This window comes from Microplitis mediator, chromosome 11 (genome assembly GCF_029852145.1).
Source record: "Microplitis mediator isolate UGA2020A chromosome 11, iyMicMedi2.1, whole genome shotgun sequence".
NCBI lineage: Eukaryota > Metazoa > Arthropoda > Insecta > Hymenoptera > Braconidae > Microplitis > Microplitis mediator.
Window position 1 is genome coordinate 16,681,419 of NC_079979.1, and position 12,796 is coordinate 16,694,214.

The 12,796-nt window shown below is 31.3% G+C and overlaps 1 protein-coding gene across 5 annotated transcripts; it reads right to left on the reverse strand.

Annotated features, from left to right (window-relative positions):
* Window positions 1–2,342: 2,342 nt before the first annotated feature.
* Window positions 2,343–11,267, reverse strand: LOC130678057 (zinc finger protein ZFP2-like). 5 transcript variants are annotated; one of them, XM_057485059.1, is made up of 9 exons: window positions 10,123–11,267; window positions 9,554–9,641; window positions 9,180–9,392; window positions 8,478–9,111; window positions 7,089–7,181; window positions 6,728–6,814; window positions 5,834–5,989; window positions 5,453–5,756; window positions 2,343–5,379 (listed from the first exon to the last, which is right to left on the reverse strand). In XM_057485059.1, exons 2-9 carry the CDS (start codon window positions 9,620–9,622, stop codon window positions 5,016–5,018), a joined length of 1,920 nt encoding a protein of 639 aa, XP_057341042.1. In that variant the 5' UTR covers window positions 9,623–9,641; window positions 10,123–11,267; the 3' UTR covers window positions 2,343–5,015. The 5 variants fall into 5 exon arrangements, with proteins under 5 accessions (XP_057341042.1, XP_057341041.1, XP_057341040.1 ...); XM_057485058.1 differs by having other exon boundaries at window positions 9,554–9,731; window positions 10,123–11,266; XM_057485057.1 differs by having other exon boundaries at window positions 9,554–9,734; window positions 10,123–11,266.
* Window positions 11,268–12,796: the final 1,529 nt, after the last annotated feature.

Below are 12,796 nucleotides of genomic sequence, written 5' to 3' on the forward strand. Positions count from 1 at the left end.
TAATTTTAAATTTGTCTGATGTCTGCTACATTCACACTCATATTTAATGATCCAGAAATTAGCAGACGATTAAAAATTTTCAAATTTTTTTTCAACCAATTAATTATAAAAAAACAAAAATCTAAAAAAATGCACATGTAGAAAATTTAATAAACTATAGGTGCAATTTTTTCAAAAATTTTTTTTATTATTATTTATTATTATAAAAAAAAATCAAAAATTATAAGACGTCGGCTAACTTCAGCATCATCATATTTAAATAATTATTTATTGCCGTGGAATGGAAAGTGACGTAAGAAAAATTAATTCAAAAATTTAAAAATTAGCAAACGCTTACTGATAAAATTAATAAGAGGAAGATAAATAATATTGGATAATTGCTCTTTGAAAATAAGTAAAGCCCGAGTTATAGACCAGTACTTTAAAAATTAATAATTATTTTATTATCTAAAAATTATACGATCATACTAATCCATTTTCTTAAATTGTTTTTGTATTTTTTTTATGTGTAAGCATTATCATACACATATTTATTTATATCTCTACGTATTGACAGTAGAATAATCTAAAACTACTTTATTTAATTTATGATTTTCTTATTTCTTCATACAAAATTCTAAACATAACACTAGATGTTTACATATAGAGCAGACTGTTTGACAATTATTCTATATTATTTATTTAAATTTAAAGACCTTAGTGCTTCGTCGACTCATTTACATTCACCAAATATTTTATTTAATGTAAATAAAAATTTATAATTACGTTAAATATTACAATGCAATTAAAAAAAAACTTTTAAATTTATGCTGTACAATTTAGTTTTTTTTTATGATAATTTATAACAAAATTGTATTTTTTTTACCATCAATGAGTGAATACATATTTATATTTATTTTGCAGAGTATGTATACAGTATAAATATTTTTGTCGTACAAATCGTATGTCTCGTGCAATTTTTTTTTATTTTAATTTAAATTCTCACTCATTTGTAATTAATTTTTTTTTTTAAAGAAATAATTTGATAAAAGCACGATTAGACGTGTACTTGATTTGTAAACAACATATATTCACAATTGGCGAGAAAAAAAAATATATATGTATAATATGTATATATATTTATATGTATATATTAGGGTGGCGCAAAAAAACCGACTATTTTTTTTTTTTCAATCTCGCATGAAAATTTGTTGGTTTACGATGTTTTAAGAAGCCTCTCCACAAATCAGCTCGATAAAAAATTTTTAAGAGGTCGCTCACGAATTTTGAAAATATCGAAAATGATCGAAATTAGGGTTTTTATTTAAAAAATTTTTTTTTTCTCGTGGCAGCAATAGTTTATATTTGTAAAATCATGACTATGCTGAAAATTTCAGCCCAAAATATAAATATTTAAACGGCGCTCAAGAATTTCGAATATTTACTGATAATATGTAATTAATAGTTTGAATTAGTTTTTATAACTCAATTGTTGTCATTTCACTTAAATATAACTTTTGCATACCCAAAAATATACAGAACAGTCTTAAACAATGAAATTCGGTCAGTTTTGAATAAGCGAAAAAACCTACAAATTGGATTAAAAAATAAAAAAGTATGTAAATAACTTATTATTTCTATTTCTCGGGTTATATTTTCATTCATTGTCATGCAAATTGATGGTGAAAAAATCGAGAAGCTTTATTATTAATATTTAAGGGTCGCTCAAAAATGTCCAAGAGACTGCGCTCGGAAACATTCAAAATTCTTGAGCGCCGTTTAAATATTTAAATTTTGGGCTGAAATTTTCAGCATAGTCATGATTTTACAAATATAAACTATTGCTGCCACGAGAAAAAAAAAATTTTTTAAATAAAAATCCTAATTTCGATCATTTTCGATATTTTCAAAATTCGTGAGCGACCTCTTAAAAATTTTTTATCGAGCTGATTTGTGGAGAGGCTTCTTAAAACATCGTAAACCAACAAATTTTCATGCGAGATTGAAAAAAAAAAAATAGTCGGTTTTTTTGCGCCACCCTAGTATATATATAAATATTAATTTACATTATTGTTATCATATAATTATTATCATTAATTATTAATAGATGAAAGAATGTTTGATTCAGTATTGCAAAAAAAATTATAATAAGAAGTCATTCTAATAAAACAAAAAAAAATTATTTATAAATATAATATTAATAATAAATCGGTAGGTGAAATGTAGAGGAAGACATCAAGTAAACGTCCGCATGGAAATTTACATATATCTATAATTTATATTTTAAATTTACAACAATAATGATTTTCGGTGAAGGAGGGAAAGGAGTCTGAGATACAAAAAAAAAAAGGATGTTTTTGTGATTTTTTTTTCAGAGTACCTTCTTTATTAAAATTCTCAAAATTTGTGACATTATTAAGCATCACTCCAAGAATATTCTGCTACATTTTCGGAAAAAAATATTGAAAAATAAGCCAGTGGTAGTGGGGAGAGACGTCACCTCGAAAAAGTCTCCGTGCCGCAGGCATGACTGCCTCATCTGAAATCAAAAAACCAAAAAGTTTTCTTTAGTACATAAGTTTATGTTAGATTTGAACGAAGAATTTTTTTTTCAATAAATACTTATTTTTTAGGTAAACAAAAGGAGCAATTTTTGGGAAAAATCAGAGTTTTTTTATTGAACCTTTACCAAAAATTCAAAAATGAATATTTTGTTTATTCCTTCGTTCAAATCCAAGATAAACTTATGTACTAATGAAATCTTTTTGGTTGTTTGATTTCAGGTGAAGCAGTCATGAGTTATCTTGCCTACGGCATGGAGAATTTTTAAGGTGACTCGTCTCTCCCCACTGCCACTGGCTTATTTTTTAATATTTTTTTCCGAAAATTTAGCAGAATATTCTTGAAATGATGCTTAATAATGTCACAAATTTTGAAAATTTTAATAAAGAAGTTACTCTGAAAAAAAAAATCACAATATCCTTTTTTTTTTTCTCAGACCCTTTCCCCCCTTAAATAAAATAATGTTCTTCAAATTAGTAGACAATTAACAATTATCGGATTGTTTTTTCGACAAATCAATGACGAAAAATTAAAAATATGCACATTTAAAAAAAAGTATACTTCCGTATCATAATAAAATTAAAAAAAAAATTTTATTGCTGAAATAATTATTAATTAAATTAATAATATAAATCTTCAACCTACCGATTACGTAATAATACATAAATGTGACTAATTATTTGTTCATTTTAAAATTTTATTTTTTTGTTCAATTTAATAATTAAAAATGAAATTACAGTATTTATATAATTAATCATAACAACTAAGAATGCGCCCTTTCTCAGCCTCGTAAACTCCACTTTGCTGCTTCAGGTGCTCACCAAAATTGTAATAATTCTTTCAATTATTCAAATATATCTATAATAAAGACAAAGATAAATCTAGAAAATACTAATAATAATAATAGTATAATAATTAATGATTAGTTAATTAATCAATTATAATAAAATCTATCTAATCTAAACCGAAATACTGTAGCAGGTTTTACCATACGTAGTAAAAGGATTGACATAAAGTGTAATTAATTTTTCTTCTTTAAAATTTACAAATCAACAGATAATCTAAAAATATTAATTTTTTTTTTATATGTTCATGAATTTAAAATAAAATAATTAAGCGAGTACATCAAGTGTTATTAATGAAACGAGCAAAGTTACAAGAGTTATATTATTTAAGAACAGGTGCATTCTGGTGTTTCTTATTACTTTTTTTTTTTTTATTTATGAAACCTCATGACCACCACACCCTGTCCAGTCACGAATCATTAAAAAATCCGTACAAAAGCGTATAATCATTGAACCATTTTTTTATTTTTATTATTAATTATATTTAATATTAATTAAAAAAATTTATAACTTTTTTTTCCAGTTAGTCCGGCTCGAAATTTATTATCATGAAAAAAAAAGCTGCACAATTATCTCCCACGTATTGTTTATGTATATTATTAAAAATATTCTGAAGACATACTTTGATTTTGTTAGAAAAAAAAAAACCGGAAAAAAATGCCATTAGCATCTTATGTTAATTAAACGTAACTCATTACAAATAAATTCAACGAGACAAAAATAATTAATAATTAAAGTTATATGTATGTATAGTTATCCTAATTATCTATTATCTATTAGAAACTATCATTAAAGTAGTTTTAATATAACTGATATTTTTTTTTTTTTTTTTTTTGTTTTTTCATTTTTTTAATATAGTATTTGATCTTAAAATTATAAAACAGATGTCCGCCAATCGATTACTCGCATCATTGTTATTGCAGCTTTTAACTTGCTATTAAATTCACCATTTAAATTCATATTTTTTCTACTTTACTTGTTTTTTTAAATATTTTTTGTAACTAAAATGTTACAACGCTAGTTTACAATCACGGATGACTGGACGGATGTGAGCCTCGTAAATTATTTGTGTAGTTCAAAATTAGTAATCGATTTGCTCACATAATTTTTATTATTTTTTTATTTTCAATTATTTTTTCATCAACTTCTTAATCTAATGAAAAATTAATTTATCAAATCTATTTAATAAATAATAAATGAAAAAAAAAATATGTATTATGCACTCAAGAAAAAAAAATTATTCGGCTCATGCTATCCAAGTCACCGTAACCACGACCTATCACGTACAATTCTTTCATATTATTTATTAATAATTAATTATTAATTATTATTATTAATATTTATAAAGCTTACAACGTCGATTGGCTTATGTCTTATCAATTAATTAAAATATTTTATTTTATTTATTTATTATTTATTTCCCAAGATGAACGGCATCGCTATTGTAAATTGTTCATATAAAAATGCGCTGCACATACACCTCTGATTAATGACAATGATAAAACATTTTAATTTATTATTATTTCACTTGTTAATTTTTTTTAATTATACTGTATTAAAATTATATGAAGAAGCAATAACCTCATTCGGCTCAGCACAAATTTTAGCAGGAGTCCTTCAAGTATCAAATTATTTAGGCTCCGGGAAGGCCACTTGACATTTGTAAACTTCATCAAGCATTACTGTCTGTCCCTGGCCTTGACTAATAGTCAATGGCGTGGTGGCATTCACCACAACAACTTGTTGCCCCTGTTGAGCTTGTTGGGGCTGCTGCTGCTGCTGTTGTTGCTGCTGCTGCTGCTGTTGTTGTTGCTGTTGTTGCTGCTGCTGCTGTTGCTGCTGCTGTTGCTGCTGATTACTCGTGTTTGGCTGTTGCGTATTACTTGCACTGTTAGCGTTCTGATTTCGTGCGGTCTGCCCGTACTTTTCGTGAATGGCCCGATGACGTTTCAAAGCAAAACGATCAGAAAATCCAATCTCACAAATATCACATCTAAAAAATTGATGAATTTTATTTTTTTATTCAATGTCTCAGCAGATATTTAAAATTTAAAATTAAAATTTACCTGTGAGGTTTTTCTCCAGTGTGAACCTTTGCGTGATTTTTCAAGTGCGTCGCCTGATTGAAAGCTGAACCACACGTATTACAGCGATACGGTTTTTCGCCAGTATGAATTCTCCGATGGTTCCAGAGTGTTGAGTGTCTTGCAAATGTTTTTTCACACACTTCACACTGATACGGACGCTCGCCCGAATGAATTCTCTCATGATTCTTCAAGTGAGGACTCTGAGAAAATTGCATAGCACATACGCTACACTTAAATGGCTTTTCGCCGGTATGAACACGTCCATGATTTTTCAAATATGCCGCTGTTAATTATTTTAAATTATTTATTTATAATTTTTTATGTACAGTAAATAAATAAATGATTATTTTTAATACGTACCCTTAGCAAAGGCAAGATTACAGACTTCGCATTTAAATGGCTTGTCTCCAGAATGAAGTCTCTTGTGGGACCAAAGCGACGAATAGCGTGAAAATGTTCCATCGCAAACATTACAATGAAATGGCTTCTCCGGCTGGTTCTGATTTTGCTTGCCGCCTGAAATTATAAATGGGACGGGAGCATTAGTTTTCCTCGAAGGGCCAGTTCTACAAATACATTTTATCACCGTGAACACATGAGACTTTCGTATGACATAATAATTAATAACAATTATTATTATAAATTAAAAAAAATATTCGTAGCTGTATAGATAAATAATTATTTCCGAAGGTCTCATGATGTATTTTTTTGTGGCCCGTATCTCGACTAAGCAAAAAAATAATAAATAAAAAAAAAATATTTTTTTTTTAAATTAGAAAAATAAAAATTAAATAATAAATAAAAATGAATACGTGACATTGATTATTGTTATTATTAAATGCGTCATTGATTGTGATGATGATTCGGAAATTTATAAAACTGTCCCTTAGGGGAGATTTCATTCCGTAAAATCGTCCTTAGGTTTAAATGCCGACAGTTCTACCTTCTTTGCTAATTATTAAATAATTAATTTTTTATTATTATTAATACTAGTACGTTTAATGTGTCGCAATTAATTATTTTTAATTACAGAACCATGCAATTATTAATAAAAAAAAAAATGTTGCAATTGATTCACGATTTGAATAAATAAATTTAAATACAGAAAATCAGAACTGTCACCATCTAGAAGAAAAACCAAAGATATTTTTTTTTGTGTAACTCATGAACATATAAATCGTTTTTTTTTTTTTTTTAAATTATTTTCTGACTTGTTTAATTATCTTTGGTTGTGATTTTATCATTCCGACTTACTTCCGATGGTGATGTGGCCTGTTGCCTTGCAGACGCCACACTTCGCAAGAGAACTGATTCCAGAATCAAGTTTTTCTTCATCTTTACCTATCATACACCACCGATGTATGATCATATGACAGCAATGAAATGACAATATGATGGAAAGGTGGAAGCGTGAATTATAATTAAAAAAAAAAAAAAGAAAAGTTAAATAAAAAAAAATGATTCTTTCCTTGTCATTTAAACTTAACAATTAATTATTCTTTTATCAATAATTACGTAATAATTAAAATTTATTTACAAGGAAATTTCATTTATTTTTTTTTTTTTTTAATTTTAAATTCCCGCTTCCACTATTAAATTATTTAAATAGACCTACCGATAAAAATAATTCCCGTTCCGTTGCATTTGTGGCACTTGGTAACACTGGTCACTCCTCGTCGTTTGACAGGATGATGTCCAGGTTTGATTGCTAATTAAAAATAAATATAAAAAAATATAAAATTAAAATTTCTTCAATAAATTAATTAATTAAAAAAGAGACTGTTGGAATTATGCGATACTATTTGTCTTACATTTCCGTATCCGAGTTAGTATATCATTATAGCTTGATTACATTAATTAAAAAATTTGGAAAATCCAAAAGTACACGACTCATAATGCTCATATACTATAAAATAATAAAAAAATGGCGGGAAGCACGAATAAATTAAAAATACCCTCGCAAATTTGAATCACGGTGGAAACACCGTAGAAGTGTAAACACCGTGGATCCACCATGGTTACACGGTGGGTTTGTTCCATTTCACCACCGGGTATACACAGTGTATCCACTGTGTTTACACGGTGTATCCACCGTGATTCCACGGTGGCTTCGTGCTATTTCACCACCGTGGTTCTACGGTGTATCCACCGCGTAACCACAGTGGAAACACCGTGTATACACAGTGGTCAAGCCACCGTGGAATCACGGTGGATACACCGCGTAATCACAGTGATAAAATGGAACAAACCCACCGTGTTTCCACCGCGATTCAAATCTGCGAGGGTATATACAATTTTCTTTCATTAAAATTTGTTATGTTTTTTTAATTACATTAGTATTTGTTTTATAATTATAAAAGAACCTACTCAAAATATTTCGATTAATAACAAAAAAAAATATATCTAAATAAAAAAAAAAATTTTTGAATTGAAAAAATTCAGGTTTACCAATTAGCAAAAAAAAACAGCTGTACTAGGACCGTAATGCGCAAGCGCGCCTGATGGAATAAATGTACGTATAATGTATATGTATATATCACCATCCATGTTAATTTTACATAGACATATATATAGTTATACAGCCTTTTTTATTCTTTTATTAATTGTAATTAAACGACACTGAGTTACCTAGCCATTCGCAATAGGAGACCTACAATTCTTTCAAAGAATTTAAAAAAAAAAAAAATTTGATTCAATTACTGCATTTTTTCGCAAGTTACAATGTATGCGGGATTCGTACTTGACGGACAGGAATTTTTTAAAACTATTTTGATATTTTTTCTGTTTTTATTTAACTAAATAAATTTTTGAAAAGTATGGAATTAATCTCCATTAAATTATCTTCAAAATAGTATGCAACATATCTTAATTCCGTGAACTAACAAGGGTATAATAATTGAAATAGTTGCCGAAGTAAGGCGAAAAAAATTTTTCGATCGTAAAGCACACTCTGATGCTTCGCATCATGAGTCGTGCAATAAAAATAAAAAAAACTAAAACTTACTCTTTTTAACTTTAGTAGGATTATGCTCACAAGGATCTTCACTCCCACATTCTTCACATGCCTGTACCTTGGGTTTCTGATGCATGTTCGTTTTGTGGCTTTTTAATTCACCAGGTAACGCAAAACAAGCGCCGCATACATCACAAGTGTAAGGGCGCTCAGGTGTGGTAGCAACCGTGACAGTAGTAGGAGTCTGGACTACAACTTGCTGTGGTTGCTGAAGACTACTTGGTGTTGTATTGTGGATCCTCTTGTGGCTAGTAAGCAGACTCATATGCCCAAAAACGAGTCCACACAAATCACATTTAAAAATGGCATTGGTTGCAGCAGCGGCTATACTCATTTGATTTAGAAGTGAATTGTAACCAGCGGCTGGCTGGACGTCAAAACGATAGCAGCCTTTATCGTCGGTGGTTATTGCACTTATAGTGCTAACCGCATTGGCCTGTAGTTTCTGCACCATATTGACATTGTAAAAATACGGAAAGTCAGCTGTTGTTGTCTGCTGCTGAGATTTGTCTTCTTTCTTCTCCGTGACGTACATCTGCTGCGTCTGCTGCTGCTGTGACTGCTGACTCTGAGCAGCTTGCTGCTGCTGGATTTGTTGTGGATCAAACATGTTTGCTAGTTGAGGCTGTGGGATAATTTAAATAATTAACATCAAATAGTTTCCAGTAAGATAAATAAATTAATGATTATCACCTGACGTTGGTCCGTATAACTAGAGTTACTTTGTTCTGTCTGAGTAAAACTATTGGTCTGCTCCGTTTGAGTAAACATGGAACACTTGACTGGTTGCTCAACCTGTTGACTCGATTGATTTGGTATTTTAATCAAATCACGTTGAAACCGATGCTGCTGGTGTTGATCTTCGCTATCATCAATTTGCAGTGTCTCGTCTTTGATAACAATGTGCTGTAGAATAATTTAAAAATTCATTTATAAATTTATTGTCATGAGTTATCTAAGATATTAAATCATAATAAAACAAAGGAAGCCCATAGCAAAGTTATTCACGATTAGCACAAATACCCCAGCGATTTTTTTTATATTTTTTCGCGCGGCGGGCGGCATACCTGCTGTATTTGATCAGGATGGGTTGTACTCAACCATACCACGTTGTTACCATTTGACTCTAGGGCCATTGATGCGCTGCTTATGACCCTGCGCAATCAATGGACATCCGTTATAACAAATCAAGATATAATCTGATGCGTGATGCCGCTTGATACTGGAGGATACTTTCAACTGCTACTGCTGAAGAGGAATTTAATCAAACAATTACACGATTTAGTTTTATTTATTATTCTTTTTTTTTTTTTTTTTCACGATACTCTATGTTAGTAAGTGATATTTTTAAAATTTATATACAAATATATATTATATATGTGGTAGCCTGTGGTCAGTAGACTTCCCCCCCTCCCCTGATCAAAAGTCATGCCGCCAGGATGCCGCGAGGTGGATATTGAAGTCGGCTTTATAGTATGCGCGAGCGAGGCGCGACCTCACGGTATCCAATAAAAAAAAAGATTAAAAAAATGATAGCAACAAATATGTAATTTGGTAATAACGTGACATAAGACAAGCAAAATTTATTTAACTAAATGAACTATGATCTTATGGATTATCTGTCACGGATACTCACTTTTTATTGTCACTACACTACTTCAGCGTCCAGTTTAATGCACCCGGATGATCGGCGAGTTGCCATAACGGCAGCGGCAAGTGCGCGGGAGATGTTTAACAATTATCCAAATATTTATATCAAACAAATAATTATTTTAAACTGATCTAGCAGTAGAATCCACTGTACTATCGTCTTAACTTAACTTATTTAAATATTTAAAATATTTACAACTACCGGTCGTAAAACAGCTCTGGCTCGTAACGGAGCAGAAGGGTTAAACGAAAAAAAGAGGTCAGAGAAAGAAGGACGCGGTGGCCAAAGGTCAATGGTTTAAAACTCCGGTAATTATTCAGACTTTCGGGTTTCTTCTCGTTAACTAACAAAATATATTCCTCGTGGTGATGATTATTATCTTCTGATGTGATCCGTCAGGGCGACACAGTTGTCAGAACAGAGCGTTGGCAGCTCTCAGAGTTCATGTCGACCAAGTAGTAGGGCTCCAGTCTTGTCTCTCGACTCCTGACTCCTGGTGCTTCACTTTTCGGGAACGAGTCTTGACGGCATAGAAAAAAAAACTCTGGTATATAATTATATAGATATATAATATATTATATACGTATGAAATAAATATGCATATATATATATATATATATCTATATGTAGGTATATATGGTAGAGTCCAGGTCAGGCGTCGTGGTCACACACTCGAGGGGGGCGCGAAAAAAAAAAAGTTATCACAATGTTTAGCCGATCAAGTGTCTCAATCGATCCTTCTCAGAGGCGCTCGATGCGCGACATCATCGAGCAACAACGAGCTGTTGTAGAACGCAAAGAGTAGCGGCGTCAACAAACCCGTTGGCGGCCATTACACGCAACAAGGATAACACAATGGACGATGTAGTTTAGCTAAACTGAGAACAAGCACGCCTTTACGGCAACGCTATGCTACGTTCTGTTCCCGGGATAGAGAATACACAAAACCGATACGACTGTCTGACTCTAAAACTCTTCTCCTCGCACTCACTCCCTCGCACTCACCACACAAGCCCACTCGCATCAGCCAGCAGCAGGCTCGCTTTTTTTTATCACGCGGAATAGAGAGAGCGATCGAGAACTGAGTGGAAGAGAAACAGCTAAGAAGAGTGGAACAGAGAGCACCTTGCCGTGACTATAGACGACAGTACCGTCAAGGTCGATCCGTACCTCCACGGTTCCTTCTCTTGTCTTTCTTTACACCCTCCTGTGGCGCGGACCTCGGAGTCTGACATGAGCGACATCTACTCCCTGCTGCTGAAATTCATTTTCAAATAAAGCGCGCGAATTTTAAAGTGCGCGCGAAAAATTTAAATTTCGTTTTTTAAGGACGTTGTTTTTTTTTTTTTTTTTTTAACTTCGAAATATTTGAGGGAAAAATTTTTTGGAATTTGAGGCAGACAATTATTTTGAGTTTGAAAAATTTTGAATTTGAAATATTTAAATGTAATTAGATTTGTGTTGTTTAATAATAAAAAATTATTGGAGCTATAAAGTATTTTTGATATATTTATTTACATTAAGAAGAAAAATATATGGATGTATATATGTATAGATAAGAAAGTAAAAAAAAGGCGCAGACGCAAAAGGAAAGCGGGTGAGATTCAAAAAGACACGGGGTCAACATTTGTGTTCAGTCGATGTCGCGACGTCGCCGCGGCACCAAGTCGATCTGGTTTTTATTCAAAATTAAATCGATGTAAAAAACAACCCTAATTATTAATCCCTTAGCTATTCAAACTAGACAATAATTAACTTTCCACGCAGTAAGTACATTTATTATTCATTAAATATTTAAATAAAACAGTATTCATTTGTACATATATTTTCAGATGAGACCAGTTACGTAGAATTCTATATTGAAATAAAAGATCAAGTGATTAGAATAAACGATGTCTGATTCACCGAAAAATAGAAAAGTCCCGCTTCGGCCTAAAATAAAATTACCTGTGCCCGGACAATTTAGTCACTATGCTCAAACCCCTACTGGATATATGGCAACACCATACGGACAAACTCCGATACCCATAACTCCAGTATCCGGTCAGCCAAATGTCGTGTATGTCAATAAAGCCAGTGAATTTGTCTTCGCACAATTCAGAGGGATAAAAGATTTTACAAAGTCTGGTTTGAGTCTTGGTGAGAAATGCGCATTTTGGTTGTACGAAAAGGTATATATATATATTTTATAAACAATTAATTGTCAGCTGATGTATATATAAATACATAAATTACCATTTAAGGTGAGCTCGTGGAGTAAACGCTGGTTCACTCATATCTTTCTCTTCGTGGTTGTGTTGCTGTACAGCATCGCCGGAGCTTTCATATTCGTCTACATCGAGGGTCATAATGAGGAACAAATTTTACGGGACATCAGAAAAGACAGGAACGAAACAGTTCGAGTTATCAGAGAATACTGTGAAGATAAAGATTTGTTCGATCAACCAGACAGGTGGCGAGGTAAAGCGGCCAATCAACTAATGGACTACGAATCAAAGTTGAAAGAACACTATAAGTACGGATTGATGAATGAAAATGACAAAATTTGGACATTCTGGAATGCCATGTTTTATGCTGGTACCATATACACGACCATTGGTGAGTACTGATTATTTTTAAGTATTAAAAAGCGAGTAATTTATTCGCAGCGCGAGATTTA